The 24,654-nt window shown below is 35.9% G+C and overlaps 1 protein-coding gene across 1 annotated transcript; it reads left to right on the top strand.

The window, feature by feature from the left end:
* Nucleotides 1-24,449, top strand: SLC5A7 (solute carrier family 5 member 7). The gene is made up of 9 exons (XM_019751685.2): nucleotides 1-488; nucleotides 1,781-2,009; nucleotides 6,241-6,354; nucleotides 7,121-7,276; nucleotides 11,640-11,788; nucleotides 14,563-14,706; nucleotides 18,186-18,339; nucleotides 21,384-21,601; nucleotides 22,562-24,449. The coding sequence occupies exons 2-9, from the start codon at nucleotides 1,832-1,834 to the stop codon at nucleotides 23,186-23,188; spliced, it is 1,740 nt and encodes a 579-aa protein (XP_019607244.1). The 5' UTR covers nucleotides 1-488; nucleotides 1,781-1,831; the 3' UTR covers nucleotides 23,189-24,449.
* The last annotated feature ends 205 nt before the right edge of the window (nucleotides 24,450-24,654 follow it).

The raw sequence follows: 24,654 nt of genomic DNA, 5'->3' as shown, positions 1-24,654 counted from the left end.
GCCTAGAGCCCAGGCTGGGCCCCAGTTCCTCTGGCCCCCATTGCCTGCGCACCTCCACACCCACCCTGCTCGTGAGGGCACTGTCCCCAGCACCCGCCCCAGCACCACTTTTCTCTGACGTCCGCTCCTGAGCTCTGACGATCGCCCCCGCCAGCTGCCCTTATAAAGGGGACTTTTGCCAATACTGGGATCGATCGCCACCTCGCCCCAAGCCACGCACCCTCTATTGGCGCCCACACCTGTCAACTCCGCGCGCGCTCAGGTCGGTGGAGAAGCCCGGCGAGGAACCGCTGGGATCCCGACTCGGGCGCTTGGCCCTGTCCCCGCCCCTCTGCACCCCTGCCCAACCCCTCCCATCACACCCTGGTACACACACCCATACTCCACACTGCACCCTTGCAGCCCCCCGCCGCCGCGGTTCCCGGGGGCGGCGGTTCCAGGAACAGCCGGACCCGGCGGAGCGCTTCCGCGCGCGGAGACCACTCCAGGTAAGCGCGGAGCTGGCATCCCAGAAACGTCGGGGCCGTTCCCTCCGGGACGCGGTGGGCACCGAGCAGGGCGTTTTCGGTCCAATGTCTGGCACCCATGGTTCTCGGGTGCGAACGGCCGGAAAGTCTGGTTGCAGGAGAGACAAAATCCGGGCGCAGGAGATGTGTAGAGGGGGCCCAGGAGGGACAGCGGGGGCCCGGGTAGCACCGGGCCTTGGCCGGAGAAACAACTTCCCGGTTCCTTTGCTCACACAAAGGCAGAGCCTATCAAACCCACTGAAGATTCTTTTGCTTCCCCCTGAATGCGAGGGAGGCTAGTTCTTTTGCCCAAGGTCTCATTACCCACCGGCATGCACAAATATCTGAGTTTTCCCCAGAAACGTGTTTGTGTGAACCGGGGTGAATGAAATAGCAGTGGTCCTGAGGTGGGAAAACAACAGAGAACAAGAATTCCAGTAAATGAAGGCGTTAGAACTTGACATCTATCTTCTAAGAGTCTTGTTTTTAATATCTTTGACCCTCTGTTATGTTTTTAAGCATTTATGTATTTTTAAGTCTTTTTTTTTTTTGTATATACCATTGAGGGGGGGAAGGGAAGATGAAAGGAAGGACAATGGATGGCGAAGAAAAGTGACCAAAAGGGTGGACAACTTAAACAACATGACATCTTTAGTTGCTAAAGAAACTTGAACCACAGGCACTTGTTGAAAATTGGAGTTGATGTGTTTTTTGAAACTGATTTTCCTAAAGTTTTGTGTTTTTTCCTAGATATGTGCATGTCATACTACTTTTGGAACCATTCCCTGGCATTGTTTGTAAGGGACAGAAGAATGAATGAAAGAACGAATACCTTAGATTCTCATCATAGTCTTTATTTTTTTTTAACTTTACTGAATAATTCTAGATTGAATAGTTACTTCCAAAAAGCAAATTCAGGTATACTCTTTATAAGTGATTTCTTGACTGAGTTAATGAGTGAAGATACAAGACAGGGTTAATGTTATATTCAAAGAATTTATTAAAACAAATGATTATGATTACCTTTTAAAAGGCACTTTCTTCTTTTTTTTTTGTTTTTTTTTTTTTTTGTTTGTTTCTTGAATGCTCAAAACAATGTTATATTGCTAAATAGAATAATATAGTGGACACTTGTTGGTAACTGCTAGTTTAACATGAGATTTTAGTGTACTTTTTCTTCAAGTGGCACAGGATGTCTCCTGAGCCAGCTGGTTTATTCCTGGCTGCCAATGTATGCTTGGCTGCTTTATAATGCTTTGCTGTATTTTCTTCAGAAATCTTAATGAGGTAGCCAGCTGTGGAAGATTCCAAACCCCTAGATAAAAATGGCTTTCCACGTGGAAGGACTGATAGCTATCATCGTGTTCTATCTTCTTATACTGCTGGTTGGAATATGGGCTGCCTGGAGAACCAAAAACAGCGGCAGTGCAGAAGAGCGCAGTGAGGCCATAATAGTTGGTGGCCGAGACATCGGTCTGCTGGTGGGGGGATTTACCATGACAGGTGAGTTCAGCTACCCGCCCCTCCTTGGCTTTTCAGACAAAGCAAATGTTACTCTTTGTCTCTTGAGGATTTTTTTTTTTATGTTCAATGCTTGTATTTTAAAAAAATAATTTTACATTTATTTAAAACAAAAGTAAAAGAGTTCATCTCAATAGGACTTGAACAAAATGATTTTATAATAAACCACTCGGCAGACTATCAATGAAACAAACCTGGGCTATCTGGGTTGTTTAATGGGTGGAAACAGTAAAAACAAAGAGATGAGGAAAGTGCAAAAGTGTCTTAGTCTTACAAGTTATGTCTCTTTTAATAAATATGATACAGTCAGTATCTCATCTTGTTAATTAATACAGACATGAAGTTGTGACCTTGAGTTGTCTTAAATGGTGAATATCAATGAATACTAACTACTGATGGTTTCAAACAATAAATCAATTCGGGGGCCACACAATTTCAAATTGATTGATGGCCTCTTTTGAAACCTAATTCTCCCATTTAATAAACTAATTTCCTTACAGGAAGACAATCGCATGTTAGAAATCCATAGCACTGAAAGAAAACATTTCCAGAAACTTTGATATAAAAGGAAAAAATATATAGGGTGTGTCCTAACAGGACTCTCTCTGCCATGGTCTGCAGCTCTGTCCCACTCAAATCTTATGAGAACTAGGAGGAGCCGATATGCTATCCTTTGTCTAGAGGTGGTTCTGTTTAAGTGGTGACTTATTTCTCGTTTATATTCTGTTTTGGTCATTGAAAATGTTTTGGAAAAATAGTTTTAAATGATATCTTTAATATTATTTGAGACATATTTACTAATCACACACCATTCAATTTAGAGTCTTATTAGACTTGTAAACATCAACAACATAACCCATACTAACAGGAGCTCTCAGTGCTCATTGAAAAAGTATCCCACTGAAAACCATATCCAAATGATGGCCAGTTTCAGTCCTGAAGTGCTTTTTTAAATGATTCACTCTCTATGTGAAATACTTTACCAAACCAATCTGTGAGGACTGCAGCCCTGTTTGGCCATCTGCAACCTGCAATGTTCTAGAATAATTTGTGGACTATAGATTTTATCTTTCAGATAATCACTTTTTTTTTAAGCTCTTGGCCAACTGTACCTGCTTTCATTTGGTCTCTATGAAGCTCTCTGTATTTGAGCACCATGAAAGGGGTCTGGGATTGTGAGGATACAGAGTTACAGGACTAACAAAGGCCAGAGGCAGAGCCAAACCCAGGTCTTCTGGCAGCCACGCCCAGGGCCTCTCCACAATGTACCACATCCCCTCTAGCTGCTTTCTCTTTGTTTATTTATTTATTTATTTTACAAAGGTACACAGTTGCAAAGAGGTCTCTCTCTCTCTCTCTCTCTCTCTCTCTCTCTCTCTCTCTCTTTCTCTTATTATATACACACATATATAGAACAAATTGTATTGTGCAAAATATTGTCTATGATGCCTAATATATAAAATTAGATAAATAAACACAAAGAATAAGAGTCATCCATAAACCTACCTACCACATGCAGATAAGTTTAATGAAATGCTGGCATAGATTTCCCGATGTTTTTTCTCTTATTATCTACCTATTGATGAGCAGTGTACACAACTTGATATTTTTATTTTCATTTTTCATTAGACCATTTCTTCTTTCCCCCTTAAAAATCCCAATCTGATGCTGGTGTCTGAAAAGGAATACAACATATTAATTATATTTCCCTCATATTTCCCCAATTTTAAAGAAAATGGGAAGAAAAGCAAAATAAAACAACAAAGGTGGTTGATTTCATTCAAAAAAATGTTGAAAAGAATAAATGAGCTGTTGAATATAAAAGTATTTTGTTCATTGTAAATTATCATAATGTTCTGTTACTCTAGTTTAAAATTATATTTATTATGGCCAAAAAGATAATATTTCAATATTTGTTCTTTCATCATGTAGAGTGAGTTTTTTTTCAATCTAATAAGCTGCTACGTTATATAGAAAAATATTGAATTACAATGTTTCTTATAAAGTGTCATGGTCTAGCTCAGTTTAATTTTTTTTTTTAATCTCTCAGAACTTAAAAGAACCTTGGTCAATAATATAATTCTTTTAAAATATGAACCACATTATTCAAACATTGTCAGATTCATCAACTGCATATATTTGATGAAGAATACAGATTGAAAATTAAAATGCATATAGTTTAAAAGAGTTCTTGTTCTCACTCCTGAATCTAACATTAAACATACAAACATGCAGAGCAAATTCTGGTGTAGACCGGACTAGCTTGATAAAAATGGAGGGACTTTATTCATAACAAGTAACTAAATCTTCACTTCTATGGTATAATATTTGCAATCATTCAGGCACCAATTTTCTTTCTGGACAATGGAGAGGAGACCTACACAATGAAAAATGATGACTAATAAGCTTGCTGCTTGTAAGACCTTCAGACCATTTACTTTATGCAATGAAACATGGCTGGGGTATTTTAGCAGTTCCAGTTTCTTAGCAGGAATATGGAAGATAAAGCCTCAGATTCTGTGCCTGTGAGAATTCATTTCTTCTTGTCCTAGTTACACAACCACTGGGTTGGGGACAGAGAACCCTTTTCAACAGGACTTAGAATGAAAACAAACAAACAAACAAAAACCACTATAGCTTTTGTTACTTGTTAACACCCATGTAAAAGCTACTATGACAATGAAGAGTGGTTGCTAAATACGTATTTGTCTACTTTAAGATTTTGTATATAAACTTTTCATTTAAATATACTTAAAATTCCTTTGCAGAAAGGTCTTTTTATGTTAACCTTTAAAAAATAGTATTAAACCCCAAACTATTATTTCTTCTTTGCTTTGTATTTGGATTAAAAGCCAGATAGGTTTTGGCATGAATACAACAGAAACATTTGTGTTCTATAGTTTCATATACATATTTTTAAAATTTTACTTACATTCTCACTGTGAGATTTTAGAGAATTTTTCAGAATCAAATTGGACAATATACTTTAGAATTCAATCTCATATCTGATAAGCTTCTGTCAGCCTATGTTCTTCATAATTTTACACAAATTATACATAGGGATTATTGTAAATATTTTGACTATACTCTTAAAAGGATATGAACTGTAGAAATTTAAGTGTTCCATTAACTTCAATATTTCAGCAAGACTCAAATATTATATTGTCTTTTCAGACAAATGGTACAGTTTATAGATCATTCCCAATCTTGTTTAACCAAAATGTGTTTTTTTATTCCTTGACCTTCTTCTTCAGTTATTATGCTACAAAAATTTTATTAAATAGTATCTAAAGAAATATTTATTGTTATTCTCTGTGAAATATCAAATATATTACTAAAAGACCCAGGTTAGAACAAAGAATTGCAAGTGGATATGGAATCAACATTTTAAATTCTTCTGAATGCTGGTCTAGGCCCTAAGTGTATGTTGGGTACTTGGGAAGAGAGAGGGAAAAGGTAATTTAAGTTTACTTTAGAACACCTTGGAGTGAAAGTGTCATTTCTCTCCTCCCTTCACTCTCCTAATAATTTAAAGTAGTAAGTACAACTTTGCTATGATTTAAAGTGACTCTATTAATAGAAAATACACACACGCACTCACATATACATGATACACGTACCATTCCTTGAGGACAATAGTCATGTGGAAAGATTGGTACAATTAGAAAGAAGGACCTTGAAATAAAGACATTTGACCCATGTTATGGATGAAGGGTGGGAGAAAAGTTGTAGTTTTATTGAGAATAGAAATAGTCATATAATATATTGTGTATGATCTCAGACTTATGATATAATAACATCATTTAAAAGCGGTGGTGATTAAATGGATTTAGAAAACATGTGGGAGCAACACTGTCCAATAGAAATATAATGTGAGCCATAAACGTAATGCTAATTTCCACAAACCACTTTAGAAAACATAAAAAATAAGTGAATTAATGCAAATAATATGACGTATTTAACTGAATACATTGAAAATGTTTTTATTTCACCTTGTAATCAAAAAATTATTGAGACATCTTACATTCAGTTTTCCATACAAAGTCTTTGAAATACCATGTGTATTTTACACTCAAAGAACATCTCATTCAGTCTAGCCACATGTCAGATGCTCAATAGCCAGATGAGGCTAACTGCCACTGTGTTCGACTGAGCAGGTCTAGGGTATGCCAGGTACAAGAGTGTCTTTCCCTCACTCTTCATTCTATTTCAGCCACGTGGGTTGGAGGAGGTTACATCAATGGGACGGCTGAAGCAGTATATGCACCAGATTATGGTCTAGCTTGGGCCCAGGCACCAATCGGATATTCTCTTAGTCTGATTTTAGGTAAGTGAAAGTTTAAACTTCAGTGAACCACTCAGGAAAGCATAAAGAACGGGAATATAAATAACAAGTCAAACAATGTAAATAATTATTGTGGAAAAATGTTGCCAGAAATCTCTAAGTAGATGTTACCAGAAATTGATAACACTAATGCTTAGATTATTTGATCTTTTGATTATGGAATATGAAAAACAAACAAACAAACAAAAAACCTTTGATATTATGACTATCAGAACAGTGAATTTCTTAATGATGTGGTTTTTTTTCTTTCAAAAACAGTGTGGATATGTCATTAAAAATGAATCAGCGTGAATTGTACCTGAATTTATTTTTGTAAATCAAACTAATAAAAGGTCAAGAATATTATATAACAGAGAGTTCTTAACTTATTTTTGCACTTAAAATATTTTTTACTAAATCTTGTGCTTAATCGAAATATCTGCTTGCAGTGCCAGGTGATACAAATCCATCAAGGCATTTTCGTGAGGGCTGTGCTAGGCCATGTTTTTCAATCCACAGGCCTCAGATATACCATTCAACTGTTCTTTGGATGCATACAATTCTAAATGTATTAGGAAATTTGCATTTGGCTGCTAAATATTCCTTGAGTCTGTATTAAAAGGATGTTTCAGACTGGTTCCTCAACACATATAAGTGTTCTAAAAAATTCATTTCCGTTGAGAAATTATAGCATAGTAAAAGGTTGACAAACACTATTACTTTATGAATTTTTTTATTTTCTCATAAACACTTGTTCCATTTCTTTTAGGTGGTCTGTTTTTTGCAAAACCTATGCGTTCCAAGGGATATGTGACCATGTTAGACCCATTTCAGCAGATCTATGGAAAACGCATGGGCGGGCTCCTGTTTATTCCTGCACTAATGGGAGAAATGTTCTGGGCTGCAGCCATTTTCTCTGCCTTAGGTAAGGACCAATGGAACGTTGCTCTAGCTGCATCTCTCTGGTTGACTGAATGCCAGGCACACAACTTTACTTTCTTCAGCCACAGGCCAGGCCACCCCCATCCTCCCTCACCTGGATTAAAGCAACTATATCCCTGCTTACAGTTCTGCTCTCCCTCCAGTAGTCTCCACATGGTGGCCAGACTCTTCCTTCTAAAATGCAAATCTGATCACGCTCCTTTCCTGCTTAAAACCAAGCTTTTCTTTTTTTTATTATCTTCTTTTTGAACATTTTTTTAATTATTAGTTTCAGGTGTACAAAACAATGTAATAGTTAGACATTTATCATTTATATCCCTCACACAGTGACAACCCCCTCCCTGCATCCACTACCCCTCTGACAACGCACACAGCCATTACATTTCCACTGTCTCCATTCCTAATGCTGTACTCTGCTTCTTGTAAATACAAATATAAAATTGTAGTTGACATTTGTTATTGTTCAGCTTCAGCTTCAGATGTACAGTGCAGTGATCAGGTATCTACATCATTCCTGAGATGGTCTCCCTAATAAGACAAGTGTCCATCAGATACCCTACAATATCTTAACAACATTATTGATTACATTCCCCAAATTGACTTTCGTATCCCCGTGGCAATCTTGTGGTTACCGACTGTGCTTTCTAATCCCTTCACCCCCACTCCCATCTAGCAAAACCAAACTTTTCTCCCAGGCTCATAAGCTTTTCAGGAGTTGACCTCTGATTCGCTCCTCTCATCATTCCTCTCTCTTCCTTCCTTCTTCTAGAACTGTAGTCTTCCTCTCTTGCCTCTGACACTTTGCAAGCCCTGGTGCCCTCTGTTTAGAACTCATCTCTCCTCTTTCCTTTCTCATGTCTACCTGACTAACCAGGAATCTTCCTTTGGGTCTTCACGTTGATGTCACTTCTTAGGGCAGTCATCCTGAACTTGTTGGATGCCTTTCCTATGGACTTCATTAGGCAGAAGAAATTTTGTTTTCATTGGACTTGTCACTCTGTGTGGTCATATGCCTGTTTATCTATTTCATGCCAACTTTCCAACCTCACAAAAGAGGTTATAAATTTCTTGAAGGCAGGACTTGCATTTTCTTAACAGTTGTAATCCAATCACGAATGAATAAACCATACATGGCTATACTTTCTTCAAAAGAGACAAAAAGAATGTTACTTTTTTTCCTCAATATAATTCCATAGCTTCACAAAGTATTGGATTATAGACATGTTTAGGGATCTAGAAAATGAACTTAGACTCTTTAGGGTCTAACTTACTGCTAAGATCAATTAATGCTAAGGACAACCTATCCTTGGCTCCTGGACTCTCAGCCCACTTATAAGATTTAGAAAATGAGATTTCCATGGAATCATGGGAGGTGTTCAGGCTCAGGTCCCTCCCTTTTGATCAAAGGGAAATCTACATCTACTGAGTGTTGAGTTCCTTCTTGAAGATAAACAGAGTTGGAAGTTTCACAACCTTCCTAGTGAGTTATGTCAATGTTGGACATCCAGTCATTCACATACGTTACTCTCCATCTGTTCTTACAAATGAAAATAAAAGGCTTAAGTCTATAGCCAGACTTTAAGTGGTCAAAACAAAGGTAAAATAAGATTAATTTATTTCTGTGTTATATATTTTAGATTACAAATTTGTCTTCTGGTTTCAGTATTATCATCAGATCTGGTCTCTATAATAACAGACCTTAATTTATACTGCCTTTCACTCCTTTCTCTCTCAAACCCCTATATAATCCTATCTTATTTTCTTGGTCTCCAACTGTCCAATGAGGGAAAGACTCGTAGAAAAGAAGATAATTTAATAGTTATAAAATACTGCAATAACTCAGTGTAAAATGGTGTTGATAACAATACTCCACAACTACCACTGCTCTTATATTCTAATTATGTGCAAATATACACCACCACCCCCATCCACCTTGCTTAGTAGCTAAGAAGCAGTGGTCGTTTATTTGTCATTGATTTCAACACCAGAAAATTTTGGTTTTAAGAACAAACTGCCTGCTGAGGTATCAAAAAGGAGTGGGCTGAATATCAAACAGAATACAAAATATTCACTCTCACTGAATAAAGATCAATTTATGTAACAGAGACCTGAAGAGAGAGTAGAATTAATAAGCTAAAATTCCTAAAATGTTTTGGAAATATAAAACATAATAGTTAAACTCTGAACTTTGTTGCAATTAGTTATTTTTTTGTGTTTGTGTCTGTGTGTGTATGTTAATATATATGGAAAATATGATAATGTGTCTCTCTACACACATACCCACACACACACCAAACAACATATATGAAAAGATTACTGCTATTGCTTGAAATATATACTCTGACAAAGAGAATGTGTTTCTGTTTTTTTAAATTAGCACCTGTATTTTCTTCAAAAATAAAAGTTGGACATAATTAAAAGTTAATGTTCATTTGAAATAACTTGGGATACTTAAGAATAGACAAATATAAGATCTATTATCCCCTTACTGTGAATGTACATGTCTCACCACTGAAACCTAGGAGACTCTTAACCTATCTTTTTGATATAAGTGGACAACTTTTAAAGAAATGTATATAGGTAGTACTTACATTTCTCATGGCTCAAATTTAATGAATTTTTATAACTTTATTTACAATATATTTATTTTTATGGCTGCTTGAGTAAACTAATATTTCAAAGCAGATGTGGAAGCATAACTTTGATTTTACTCACTACCAATGATGGAATGATTTAGAAATATTTTAGGGAAAAAGTTTATCTCAATCTTAATAGTGATAGAAAAGTAGGTGACTTCTTTAAAACCGCTGAGTTACAACCAAATAGCAGCATCTATTAGTATCCCAAATATTTGGGATCCCAGTCCAGTGAGTGGTCTTTCTTCTATAACATACAGACAGCATTGAAAAGAGGTAGGGTAGTAACTGGAGTTTTAATAATTCATGGTATGTAACTTAGAAATGTCGTTATTAAAGTAGAAAACTAGACCAAAGGAAAAATGGCCAAGAGTTGCAACTAAAGTTTCAATATTAAATAAATAATTTCCGAAAAAAATAATAACTTGTTAAATATCTATATAACAACTCAGTCAATTATCCAGTCTCTTATAAATAACTGACCTCGTCTTATCCTCCAATTCTTACCAAGCTTTTCCTTTTATTAATTGGTTTTTACTCAAGAAAGTAATTTAATTTTGTTACCATAGCCAAAGCACTAAGAAAAAATTTCTTGAAAAATATTTTATATTGTTGCCTTAGATCAAAATATCTTATATTTCTCTTTGAGTTAACAGATTTTTATCTCTGGTGGGTTGCATACACTATTAGCACACAGTTGAAGATGGGTAGTGAATATAAGATTTCAATTAATGAAAGAAAAAAATCACAGATCTGCTGCATGTATGTGGGCATTGTTATTGCTGTGTTTAGTAATACGAAATATAAACGTTTCAGCTTTTGGGAGCAATGAGTAAAGCAATAAGTGAATTCTGAACTGGCAATCTAAGAACCACAGTGCTCCAACTGTCCATACCATAATATCCTCACTGAAAATATGGACACTAACAAACACAATAAACAAAGTCATAAAGTAAGAAAAACATAATTTTGATTTCTAAGGCAGGTTTAAAATTTTGATGATGAAAATTAATTAAAAATACGATGTTGAAATACAGGGCTCTTCAATACATTGGTGTTCTAGGAGTAGGACTGGAATGCTCCACTGAAAAAATAAAATAAAAGTGATCTTTCATAAAGCTAAAGAGAAAAATTTAGTAGATGCAATTTACCAATTTTATTATTTTCTCCTACAAATTTGTCTCAAACCTTGGTATGTTATACCATCTATCATCTAATAAAAGCTAGCAGGGGTCAGAATTAATGCAAAATAGAGGATGAGTATTAATTGTAAAATATGAAAAGGGGTCATTATGCTTGTTCGCTCATAGATGTGAGTAAATATATTGCATATGTTTAAGTCAGAGTGTCAGTTAATTGGAACTAAGGTAACTTCTTATATTAGTATTAAATTTAGTATATTTTATGGAATTATGTAATCATATCATGATTTGCAGGTGTCCCCACATAAGTTAGCAAGACATTAATTTCAGAAAGAAAAATTTTAAATATATGTATGTATATACATAAATACATATACATCTATTCAATTTACAGAGATTAAAATTTTCAATATGAAAACTCACTTTAGCTGTTATAATCCAATATATTTCACATTACACAGGGAAAAATATCTGCTGTCACTGAACTTACAATATGTCTTTGCATACGAGACGGAATCCATTTGAGTACCTTTATCATAGCATTGTTCTCTTGTTTGCTTTCTTCCAGGAGCCACCATCAGTGTGATCATTGACATCGACGTTCATATTTCCGTCATTGTCTCCGCGCTCATCGCCATTCTGTACACCCTCGTGGGCGGCCTCTACTCAGTGGCCTACACCGATGTTGTTCAGCTCTTTTGCATTTTCATAGGACTGGTAAGTGGGGCCATTCACAGACTTTCTTTCTTTCATCTTTTCTTCCTTTCCTTCCTTTCCTTCCTTTCTTCCTCCTTCCTCTTCTTTCTTCTTTTGTAATAATGTGGTATTTTATACTAACTCAGCAAAAACTAATAGAAATGTTATTTTTCATCACAAATAATACATAGTAAGTCATACACTATGAAATATTAAATTTCTTTATGAATTAATTGGATTTAAATCTACAGTTGTTCTGTTAGATTTTGACAGAAAAGTGTGTCCTCAGTTTAATTCTTAGAAAGGTCTAAGTCTTTTCTTCAAGTCTACGTTTGATGGAAACATGTGTGATCTTCCTTGAGTTTTGAAGGAAACACATTTTCCTCAAAGTTAAAATTTAAACCTTGGTGCTAACCTGTATTAGTCTCTTATCCTTCTCTTATATTAGTGTTCGTTAATCCATAATACTGCTTATAGGGCATAGAAATTCTCCCATTGGGAGTATTGTGGGTTTCGACACTAAGCAAACAAAAGGGTGAATTACATAAGGCATTAAAGTATTTATTATGTATTTCTTGTAAGTCCTAGATTAAATTAGGTAATATATTTGTGTTTTATTAAACAAAAAGTACTGTGTAATTATGAGACATGAACATTGTTAGTATTACATGAAAAGCACTTTTGTATGTTGTGAACACATTTTAGTCGATGTTTAGCCTTTGCAAACTCACATCTTAAAATGGGAAGATTGTTAAATAACCTCCAATACCTAAGACATATAAAGGAAGCATAAAGAAAATGATTTGTCCACTCTGTGCTAGGCTGTCATGGGTTCATACATGTACATTACCTCAGTTGCATATCCCATAAGCGCAATGCCCTTTTGCAAAGGCCATGGACAGAGCAAGCTGAGACTGCAGATCATGACTCATTTTCCCATGCGCAATCAAAGCACCCTTGATTCTCCGTGTTTTTCTTGATTTTCCTCATAAGAAGAAGCCTTTCACTCTATTTTAGTGTTTACACTAGGCACTTAGAAATGAAAGATGAAGAATGAATATCATACTTATTTATTTATTTATTTATTTATTTATTTATTTATTTATTTATTGTTTTTACATTCCAGCAACTCTAATAATATATACAGGAGGAAAATTTTTAAAAACTGACTACAATTAGAATTACAATTTATCCATAAATTTACATATGCTAGCAATGATTATAATATTTCCTTTTTTGCCCCTAGACATTTTATTGCATTTCATGGAATTTCATTCACTTATATTTTAGTTGAATTCAAAAATGTTTATTTGTTCAAGGACTTCTACTTTTATATTTTTAAATTTCTAAAAGCATGTGTCCAGTACTGAAATTCTGAATTTTCCTTAGCATCCTCATAAACTTGAGAAATATCTCTCTATTCAGAATGTCAGAGGCAAGTTTAGTTTGGCAATGACAGCTCTCATAAAGGATGTACTTGGTATTCTAAGAAACATAACCCAGGGGATGAATCTTTTTATTTATGATGTATTGCTTTGCATGCGACCAGAACTTCAAACACACAGATGCATACATCACGTGTGCTAGTATAAAGATGATGGGGCACATATATGTACGGGTAAGTATTCCAGTGGTTTTCTGCTGCAAAATTTAACTAAGTTGATAAAGAATCAAGTTCTGTTGGTTACTATTTAAGTCCTTTTTGAATTGGCTGAATAAAAGGCCAAATATAGTTTGTTTTATAAGTTTCAAATTGCTACACATGTGTACAGAATTAGTTAATCATCTTCCACCATAAACCATTTCCTTTTCTCAAATGCTCTAATTCTATCAATTTTATCATCGTCCTTGGAGCTCTCCAACTGTAAACCTGAAGCTCCTATATAAGTTTTTCCTCCCTTTGACCTCTTTCTTCCTATTGTAATCTAAGGGCTGTTGAGTTTCTCTTCATCATCCGATTTAATACCAATATCTTTTCATGGTCTATATCACTACTATACTGCAGGCCTTTATCTGGATTATACAGTGCCACCGTCTGCTCTTCCTGACTCCTCCCTTTTTATAAACTTACTGCTCACATCTGTGATAATAAAATGTAAAAGAAATTCTACTAAAATCTTTTTAAAACTCAGAAAACATTCCTCTAGCTTCTAGTTGCCTACAAAAAATACACAAATCACTTAGCTTACAATTCAAGTTTCTCCCCACATATCTATCTTTATCTCTCCTGTTTCCCTAAGCCAACCCCCTTCAAGCAAATCACACACACACACACACACACACACACACACACACACACACACACCATGTTCTACTCCTTGCCTTGCTCTACCCAGACCACCTATCCCTTGACTTTCTTCTTCTTCTGCCTATTAGCACAGGGCCCATCCTTAAAGATTTGTTTCATCCATCAATTTCTCAATCAAATGCTTTCTTGTCACTTTAATGAATGTGTATCTTATTTTAATGTAAAGAAAACAAAAAGTTTATATATAAATATATATTAAAAAAATGTTCTCAAATTTAATGTTTTCTCCCCAAAGGTTTCTGGTGCCTGCTCCTACAGTTGATAGGATTGATAGAATTAAACCCAGAAGTAGACGATATGTTACTTTACCTTTTCTAAATGAGTATTTCATGATGTTCCACAGAGAACACGATTCCTGGTTCTTCTCTGTCTGAACAAGACAAATTACTGAGTTAAGTAATCTATGAACTAGATGGCTAAATCTTGCATATATTAAATAGTTAAAAAAACATTGCCTAATGCTCTAAATGTCACTCTTTGGTTACAGTGGATCAGCGTCCCTTTTGCATTGTCACATCCTGCAGTCACCGACATTGGGTTCACTGCTATTCATACCAAATACCAGGAGCCTTGGCTGGGGACAATTGAGCCATTTGAAGTTTACAATTGGCTTGATAGCTTTATGTTGTTGGTAAGTGATGTCTTACTTGAGGAATGCAATGTAATTTTTCCTAAAATCAAATACATTTTCAAGATTTTAATGTTTATTTGTAAATTTTACCTACTGGCTCATGGCCATTTCTGAATTGACTCCTTTGGATTGGAAGGGTGGAGCCACTCACAGACTGTGGTAGCTGACTTGGGTCAAAGTGGAGAGTGAGTGAGGCCATAAAAGAATAACATCCATGGGGTTATGTGTGGTGTGTTCACACTTCTGTTGTGCTGTAAATGAGGGAACACCATGTCTTACCCCCAGACACCTCCTATAGTCTGAGAGCCAAGCCCTCTAAAAGTTTTCATCTGTAGTTTGAATTAAGGCGTTAAAAACCTACTTCTTCTGAAGTAAATAACTCATTCAGTCTTTACAGTGTAAGTAAATTAGCAGTGTAATAGGCGTTAAGTGCATGAGATAAGTTGGAACAGGAGTCCTCAGGAAAGAAGCCCTGGGCAGACAGAGGCAGCTTGGGAAGGCGCAGAAACTTGAGGCCAATGTGCTATCAGTGAGAGGTGGGAACAGAAGAAATAAAGGCAGATCACAGACTGAGGGAAGAGGGGAAAACCAAAAGAAGCTGCCAGGTTTTGTGATTTTGCTAATAAGAGGGGTTATGTTTAAAAATAAAACACTGTGTTTGATTTCAAAGTAAGAAATAGATTAATTTTTATATCAAAATTAAGGATCAATTATTTATTTTTGTTTCTTCTTCAAAGGGCTCACAAAATTTTGTGATTTCACTTTGTGTTTGTGGCACTTTGCTAACTTTTAGCACAAAAATTAGGTGTCTGTCTCAGTAAAGAATTCCCTGGTAAGGAGGCAGGAAAGCATGAAAACAAATGTTTCGTGTGTTGGTATAGGCGACTTCTTTCCCGAGGATTGTTAAGAAATGTATTGGATGAAATTTGTCTTGAATGGTTCACAATTATGAATTCAATGGAGAAAGGGATTAAATATTATATATGTATGTGATTATACCTGCATGACAGGTATATTTATGGTTATATGGAGGAGATGACAAGGCTCAGAAAAGTTAGGCAATTTGTTGATAATCACACCACTGTCTGAGCAAGAGACTGAACGAGAGAATCAAGATTCCAAGGTCCTTTCTCCTATACAACACATAGGCCTCACATTTAGTTACTTCTTTCAGGATAAAGCATTATATCTAATGATTGCTAAAGTTTCTTCCATCTCAAAAAATTATACGACTAAGTCATGTTTATTCATCAAATTGTAAAATAAGTTGAAATGGAATAACAGATGTTGAATGAATGAATAAACTGTGAAGTTAGCCTTGAAATGTTTCACCGATGGTCTCAGATCTTCCACTTGTCTCTTCTCTCATTACAATCCAACTCCTAATTGTCATGACTTTGTCAGGTCCTGCTCGTGACACCCTCCAGGTATGTCTCAAACCTGTCCTGAACCTGCCCAGTGTCCCTATATTCGCACCAGGCTGACAGCTTTCCTCACCTGGCCCATTGTGACAGCCCCTCACTGGTCTCCCTGGAGGCAGTCCATGCACATCTCACTTCTCCAAGACCGTTTTCACCTTGGCATGGGAGCTTCTGTTTGTCAGTGGAGGTCAAGCTTTACCCTATTTATAAACTTATGATGATGTAAATGTCCAGAGAGATTAGTATGTAAATTAGTATGTATCAATTCATATAGTCACTGATATTATTGATGAATGTTCATCGACATGGAAGAGGTTAATGGTATATTAATTTGTAAATTGCAAAACAAAAGGAAAAGTTTGGGAAGAATATAGACTTAAGGCATTTAGAATTTGATCTTTTAACTTTTTTTTTCTTTTAAATATACATGGCTTTTATAAGAAGGAAATTGTTCTGGAGTCAATATGTGGCAGGCACAGATGTGACAAGGATGGACAAAATAAGGATATCCCAGAATTTAGAGCCCAGTGAGACAGGAAATTAAAGAATCAACTTCAATATATTGTGATATGGGAAGCTCATTCATAATACATATATATATATATATATATATATATATATATATATATATATATACTCGTATGACAGCCAGAAGAATGTGGCAGTAATCAAGGGGAAGGTATTTTCCCAGCCTTCTCTCTAGCCATTCCCATATACCCTGACCTCTAGTTATACCAAATACAGAGTGGTCTCATAGCTGCCTCATTGCTTTTGTCTTTCTGTTTTCTATTGGATTCTCTCTTAGGTACTCTCTTCTCTCTCCACCTCCATCTAGTGACACCCCTTCAGTGCTTAAGGACTGACTCAAATGTCTTTTCTGTAGATTTTCCTAATTACTTGGCAGTTGTCCTTCCTGACACCTTTCCACCTCCCTCTGTTACCCCCGAATAATTAATTGCTTCTCACTTTTATTCCCTTCCATACATCTTTATATCCTGTTTCCCTGAAAATAAGATCTAGCAGGACAATCAGCTCTAATGCATCTTTTGGAGCAAAAATTGATATAAGACCAGGTATTATATTATATTATATTATATTATATTATATTATATTTATTATATATTATATTACATTATATTATATTATATTATATTATATTATATTATATTATATTATATTATATTAAGACCCAGTCTTATAGGAAAATAAGACCTGGTCTTATATTAATTTTTGCTCCAAAAGACGCATTAGAACTGATTGTCTGGCTAGGTCTTATTTTCAGGGAAACACGGTAACATGCAATAAATTATATTATAGTTCACTGTCTCCAAGCTTTTTTGATATGCATGCTCAATATGAATTTTAAGCACACCCCCAATGTAGGTGCATGTAATTATAAATTGCTTCTACATACCGTACTAACACATTATGCAAATAATTTAATAAAAACAATATCACATCTAGGTATGAGGTAAAAATGGGTATAAATAGAAATTCTAATATTTTTGATGCCCTACTATGCTGTCTGGAACACTCTGCACACGCCACTTTGGAAAACACTGCAATGCATTGCCTCTCCCTGTGGACAGTGAACATGAGAACAAGAAGCTCTGTGCTCATCTTTGTGCTCCAACAACCATTACATTGCCTGGCACATAATTAGAGTCCAGAAATATTCACTATGTTATACTGATTCAGATTAAACTCTATACTTTCAGAACCTTAATTTTTTTGAGACAATTTTATGATGGTTAGGGCCTCCAGATGAGAACAAACAGGCCTCTGGGTAACTGTAATGCAACTTAACGTGGATACATTAAGGAAAAGAAGTTGTTCCTATGTAATTACGAAGAAAAAGAACTTGAGGAAATTCTGCACAGTTGAAAATATGACAATAATGATACCAACTAAGATGTGTGGCATGTAGGACCATTTTCTGTACTTCAGAGCTGTACATGTGACTATTCTGAGTGCGACTGTAAAAAATTTCCTTTTAAAAATGCCTAATATGTGCTATTTGTCTCCAGTTCATTCTGAGTCCTTGTGGTTCCCATGCAGATGCTGGGGGGAATTCCATGGCAAGCCTACTTCCAGAGGGTCCTCTCTTCATCCTCAGCCACCTATGCTCAGGTGTTGTCCTTCCTGGCAGCTTTTGGATGCCTGGTGATGGCTCTACCAGCCATACTCATTGGGGCCATTGGAGCGTCAACAGGTAACTCTCTTGCATCTTTGCTAATTGACCCACTCAGGCTCCACCCAAGTTACCAGTTACCACCAAGCTGCCCTCCCTCTCCCACTTTCCTTTTTACTCCTACACAGTTAATTGTTTCCCATCAGGTTCATATACCTTTGCTGTAGCATTCAACAAATTGTATTATACATTTGTAGTTGCCAAACAGTTTTTGATTGCTCACCCCACCAATAAAACATTTGTAAGCAGCCCTCCCACCAGTGTTGGTATATTTATCAGCAGTGGTTCTCAACCAAGGTGCATATTAACGTCATCCGGGGAGGGGACTGACTCTCAAACATACCTATTTCTATCTTACCTCACAGGGATTTTATTTTAAGACAGAGCCAGAGACACGTGTTTTCTTAAAGGCCCCTTGATGAGTGAAAGTGCAGCCAGAGTTGGCAGTCAGTGGCTTCAACATTTACCTGCCATGATCATGACCATCTAAAGACCATTTTAAACTTAAGATTTCTTCTTTACAGTTTCAATAGTTTGATAATTAAAAGTTTTCCTTCTTGGAGAAATCAATCAATAAGTGTATAGGTAAAGATAAACTAAGACACCATGTCACTTAGAAAATAACTTAGTCAAAATTGGTTAAAAAAGAAGAGCATTATAAAGTGCTCTTAGCCTCTATCTACAACATTTTTTTAAATCTCTGATTAAACTTATTAATTACTCCTGAACCTTATGTTCCCATGCTATACAGCTTTTAAGAATATTTTATGAAAACACATCACATTAACCCAAATTCAAATATGTACTCTAGGTAGAGGTAATTAAAACAGATTAAAGAACTTTTACTCTGTTGTGTTCTGTCAAGGTGATCCAGGTTGATACTCACAGGGCTACTTTGATTTTCAATTAGTTGAGCAATTTATTGGATTATTTAATTTTTAAAATAGCGGTTATGATTTATATTGTATATTCTCTATTCCAGTTGCTCATTTATGGCATAAATAAAAACTTAAGAAGATGGCTGACAAAGGTGATTGTGTGCCTTTGAATAAAAGATAACACTTATGTCACAGTCAGAAAACAGATGTGGCTATTTGTGTGTGTGAGAGAGGGTATGTGTGTGTTGTAAGACAACAGACTGAAACAAACAATGTAAAGCTTTCTTTTCTTGGATTAGATACATGTTCTTGGTTGTTAATTCTGGTGTCATAACATCTCAGTTAATGCTATAAAAGCATAGTTTTGAAGAGTTTTCATGGAAATTGGGGGGAGAAAAAATGGTAGCATCCAAGGGAAACCACTCCTATTTTGTCCTGTAATCATGACATTAAAGAAGTTCAATAACAAAAAAAGGAGATATACTAATGTACATTTAAAGGTTCTATTGTATTATTTGGCACATGTTAGTACAGTACTCCCACATCCCCTTATCCATGGAGAATATGTTTAGAGACCTGCACTGGATGCCCTAAATTTCAGATAGTACCAAATCTTATACAGTAAGTCCTCACTTAATGTCACCCATACATTCTGCAATGACATATGGTAAAACCAAGTTTACCATAGGCTAATGTATATAAACAAGAATTAGGTTCCTATGGCACCTCATCAACATTACAACCAAGTGATGTTGAATGAAATGACATTATTTGAGGACTTACTGTAAATACTATATTTTATTCTACAACTATATGCATACCTAAGATAAAGTTTGATTTATAAATTAGGTACAGTAATATTTTAACAATAACTAATAATAAAATAGAACAATTATACAAACATACCGCAATAAAACTTATGTGAATGTGGTCTCTCTCTCTCTCTCTCTCTCTCTCTCTCTCTCTCTCTCTCTCTCTCAAAATATCTTATTGTGCTGTATTTACCCTTCTTGTGATGAGGTGAGATGACACAGTGCCTACATGATGAGATGAAGTGAGGTGAATGATGTAATCAGTGTGACATAGTGTTAGGCTACTACAAGGGTGACTTGAACAGAAGCACTGGGATATTAAGACAGAGGATCTGATAACTGAGATGCCTGCTAAGTGGCTATTGGGCAGGGAGTGTATACAGCATGGAAGTGATGGACAAAGGGATGATTCACATCCCAGGTGGGATGGTGTGAGATTGCATCAGATTACTCAGAATGGCGGGCAATTTAAAACTTACCAATTGTTTATTTCTGGAATTTTCCATTTTGTATTTCTAGACCCCAGTTGACTGCGAGTAATTGAAACTGCCGAGAGTGAAACTGCAGATAAGAGGGGGCTACTCAATAATCAATCATTAAAAGAGCTGCCTATTCAAAGATAAACATGTGTCAAGGCCTTTTACCAAAGAGCCCAAAAACCTTCTGAAAATTTCAGCCTTATATCTGCACTTTTTAATTTTAAAAAAAAAGGGACTGTTCTTTTTTTATCATGCCTCCTATTTCCAATAAGTAAAAGATGATGCAAGAAAGAATATAGTTAGGGGAAAAGTAATGCTGAGGAAGCTCCAAAACCAAGTTTATATATAGGAAGAGGATGGGTGAGAATAGCTCCACTGTGTCTTTGTACACTTATGCATATATAAAAGAGGACTAAGAAATGAAACATTGAATGTCCTTTCACATCTGCAAATGGTTAAAGAAATAATCTATGCTTCAGTTACTAACATTTGTTTTCTGTAATTCTGTACAATGGAATGCCACCATTGCAGAAGATTTGATGATGATGATGATGATACAAACATACATACATACATACATACGTACATACATACGTATATACATATATACATAGATCACCATCATATTCTGTGCAGGTCCTATGAATAAGACTAAGTGTAACTAAAACCCATTAGAGGCCAGGACATGTAATACAATTTCATTTGACTAGTACGTGAACTTCCCACCTAATTAGACTAACATATCTAGTTAGACTAATTAGACTTCCCACCTACTTAGACTGACTCATACATTCTAAATTTATTTTTAAAACTACCTAGTAAATAAGATGACCCTAGATTGTTAAAGAAAATATGGCTTTTTTGTTGTTGTTATGTTTTTTGTTTCTATTCAACAGACTGGAACCAGACTGCATATGGATTTCCAGATCCCAAGAGTAAAGAAGAAGCAGACATGATTTTACCGATTGTTCTGCAGTATCTCTGCCCTGTGTACATTTCTTTCTTTGGTCTTGGTGCAGTGTCTGCTGCTGTTATGTCATCAGCAGATTCTTCTATCCTGTCAGCAAGTTCAATGTTTGCTCGGAACATCTACCAGCTTTCATTCAGACAAAACGTAAGAACTTTTTTTATGTGACATTATTGTTGTTGGTGGTGGTGGTGGTGTCATTGCATTTATTGTGCTGTAGTAATATATACTTATTAATACTTTATATTTAAATCTGACCCTACTGTGACTAAGCACACAAGGTTAAATAACAATGAATTTTGTTTATGCTACGTGTGAATGCTTCTAATACCTGTTATCATTCATGTTAATACAGAAGGGAACAAATCAATGTAAAAATTTCCCATAGAGGTGCCATCATATTGCTATAACTTAAACTCTTGTTTTTCTAATGCCAGAGTCATGAAACCTAAAATATGTTAGAAAAACTTAGAGTTTAATTAAATACAATAAGAAACTTGAGAATCTTAGTGAAAGTGAGTAAATTATTTCATGGGTATTTGTAATAACATCTGTCCCATTCTCCACTTGACTCCCTAGCCCATGTTTGCCCGAAAATAGGCTTTCAATTTTATTTTCCTAATTGAACTGAGTGGGTGCCGAACAGCATGCTATTGTGGTGACTAAGGGGCCACCAGCCCCTCTCCACCTTCTTCCTTGACTAAGTCTCTGTCTTTCTCTAGGTTTTCTAGGTTGTAGTTAACAAAATAGCCCCACTTGTTTTTTAAGGAGGTTAGCCTTAGAGACGGTAGGGCTCCTATGGAGAGAGGAAGCAAGGACAACACATTAGCTTGTCTCACCTCTGCCCCTGCACATTCAGGGAAAGGCACAAGGTGGTCCGTGTTTCCTGCATATGGTACCTAGAAACCCTTCCCAAAGGCCCACTGGGGTGGCCACCTAGATTGCTTGCTTTATATGATGCAGTTTAGGTTGGTTTTGCCCATAGATTGAGCCATTGGAAAAAGGGGAATTCTTTCAACCAGCTTTCATGCACAGAAGTGCATCTCATTCTTCGTGTAAATGAGCCAACATTGTGTAAAAAACTGACACTGTGGCAACTTCTTACAGGCATCAGACAAGGAAATCGTCTGGGTCATGCGAGTCACAGTGTTTGTGTTTGGAGCCTCTGCAACAGCTATGGCCTTGCTGACAAAGACCGTGTATGGGCTCTGGTACCTCAGCTCAGACCTTGTTTACATCATCATCTTCCCGCAGCTGCTTTGTGTGCTTTTCGTCAAGGGAACTAACACGTATGGAGCTGTGGCTGGTTATGTTTCTGGCCTTTTCCTGAGAATAACTGGCGGGGAGCCATATCTGTACCTGCAGCCCTTGATCTTTTATCCTGGTTATTATTCTGATAAGAATGGTATATATAATCAGAGATTCCCATTTAAAACACTCTCCATGGTTACCTCATTCTTATTTAACATTGGCATCTCTTATCTAGCCAAATACCTATTTGAAAGTGGAACCATGCCACCAAAATTAGATGTATTTGATGCTGTTGTTGCAAGGCACAGTGAAGAAAACATGGATAAGACAATTCTGGTTAGAAATGAAAATATTAAATTAGATGAACTTGCACCTGTGAGGCCTCGACAGAGCATAACTCTCAGCTCAACTTTCACCAATAAAGAGGCCTTCCTTGCCATCGATTCCAGCCCAGAAGGATCTGGGACTGAAGATAATTTATAATAACCCCATCTAAATAAAACACTGCTTTCTCAGAGCTCTATAGCAAGCTAGTCCTGGAAGGATGGTTTGCAGCATATAAAAATATATTTAAAAATAATGTTCAGGAGGACAAAAGTCCATATAAAAGTACAACTGTACAAATACAAGCCAAGCTAGAAGGAAGCACCTATGAAAGCGAAAGCTTTCTTTCTCATCGAAATTTCTCACCTTCATTTGATTTTGACTCTAGATAGTTTCACTAATTATTCAAAAAATGAATAAAACCCCATTCAAAGAACAGAGGGCCAAACAGAGTATCTTTATGATGACAAAAGGAAGTAGAGATGAAGGAGCCAAAGAAATCAGGTCATCTTGATCCAGACCTTGTTTACTAATGCACTGGTGAATCTAGTTCAGTTACCGCCCTGAAGCTGTGAGAATAACTCACCTTTATACCAAGGAATGGTGCAATGAATTAACCAGCTGACTTTCTCAATGTAATGATGAACCCCTTCTTTCATGTTCTTCACTATAACATTTGCTGAATATGCAATTTGTTTTTCTTTCAGTAGCAGCGTGTGTTACTCTGAGCATAGGCAAAACAAATACAAAAAATATTGTATAGTGATTTTTTAATGTGCAAGGTAATAGCAAAATAGAATCCATCTTTGCAGAGGAGACTGGGCTTCTTTGAATGTGTCTACAGCTACCATATGCACTAAGAAGAGCACTGGAAGCATGGAAGACATGATTATTGGGCAACCTTAAAGCAATAAATCAAAAGGCCACTAAGTAGAAGTGACAAGAAGCACAGTAGATTTTTATTTTCATCTGAAGTTTATAACATTATGATTTATGATTAAAGAAGTAATGTCTTAGTTTATTATCTAATTAGTATTGGGAGTGAAATTGAGCCATATGTAAGGTGAGGTAGCTCCATAGGACCAATTAAGGTTAATGAAGGACAAACTGCACCTCCTGAAGGTAGAAAAAAAATAGAAAAACAAAACCCACTCAATTTTAGATATTTATTAATGAGGATGATTTAGTGTTAAGAGAGCTACTCTGTAGTGTTTTTGCATGTAAGCCAGTCTTAGGTACTGGACAAATCACCACTACAAAAATTACATAGTGAATTTTAAAATGCAGAAGAAAGCAGAAAGTAAAAATAAGTTCTAAAGGGAAGAAGCCATCAATTTTAATATTTGGTGTCTATATAATTTTCACAAGGTCAGTCATTAAATATTATTTTGCTCCTTTTCTGGAGATTATATATATATATATATATATATATATATATATATATATATATATATATATATATTTTCCATTTTAAAATTTCAAATGCTATCCCACCAGTCACATAACTGATATAACAGATATAACTGGAGATTTGTCTACAAAACAGAGCATACTGGTGAGCTGAAAAATTATCTGGGCATTTGATCCAATAATGAAAGGCAGCCTGAATTGTTCAAACTAAAGCA

The sequence above is a fragment of the Rhinolophus sinicus genome, linkage group LG05 (genome assembly GCF_036562045.2).
Source record: "Rhinolophus sinicus isolate RSC01 linkage group LG05, ASM3656204v1, whole genome shotgun sequence".
NCBI lineage: Eukaryota > Metazoa > Chordata > Mammalia > Chiroptera > Rhinolophidae > Rhinolophus > Rhinolophus sinicus.
The sequence above is the reverse complement of the archived record's forward strand: the minus strand, read 5'-3'. Positions and strand labels throughout refer to the sequence as shown.

What these genes read in the sequence shown, in the direction of transcription:
- SLC5A7 (XM_019751685.2), top strand. Translation starts at nt 1,832, where the DNA reads ATGGCTTTCCACGTGGAAGGACTGATAGCTATCATCGTGTTCTATCTT. An exon ending in GGGGGGATTTACCATGACAG is followed by an intron (nt 2,010 to 6,240) that starts GTGAGTTCAGCT and finishes ATTCTATTTCAG; the next exon opens with CCACGTGGGTTGGAGGAGGT. An exon ending in AGCCATTTTCTCTGCCTTAG is followed by an intron (nt 7,277 to 11,639) that starts GTAAGGACCAAT and finishes GCTTTCTTCCAG; the next exon opens with GAGCCACCATCAGTGTGATC.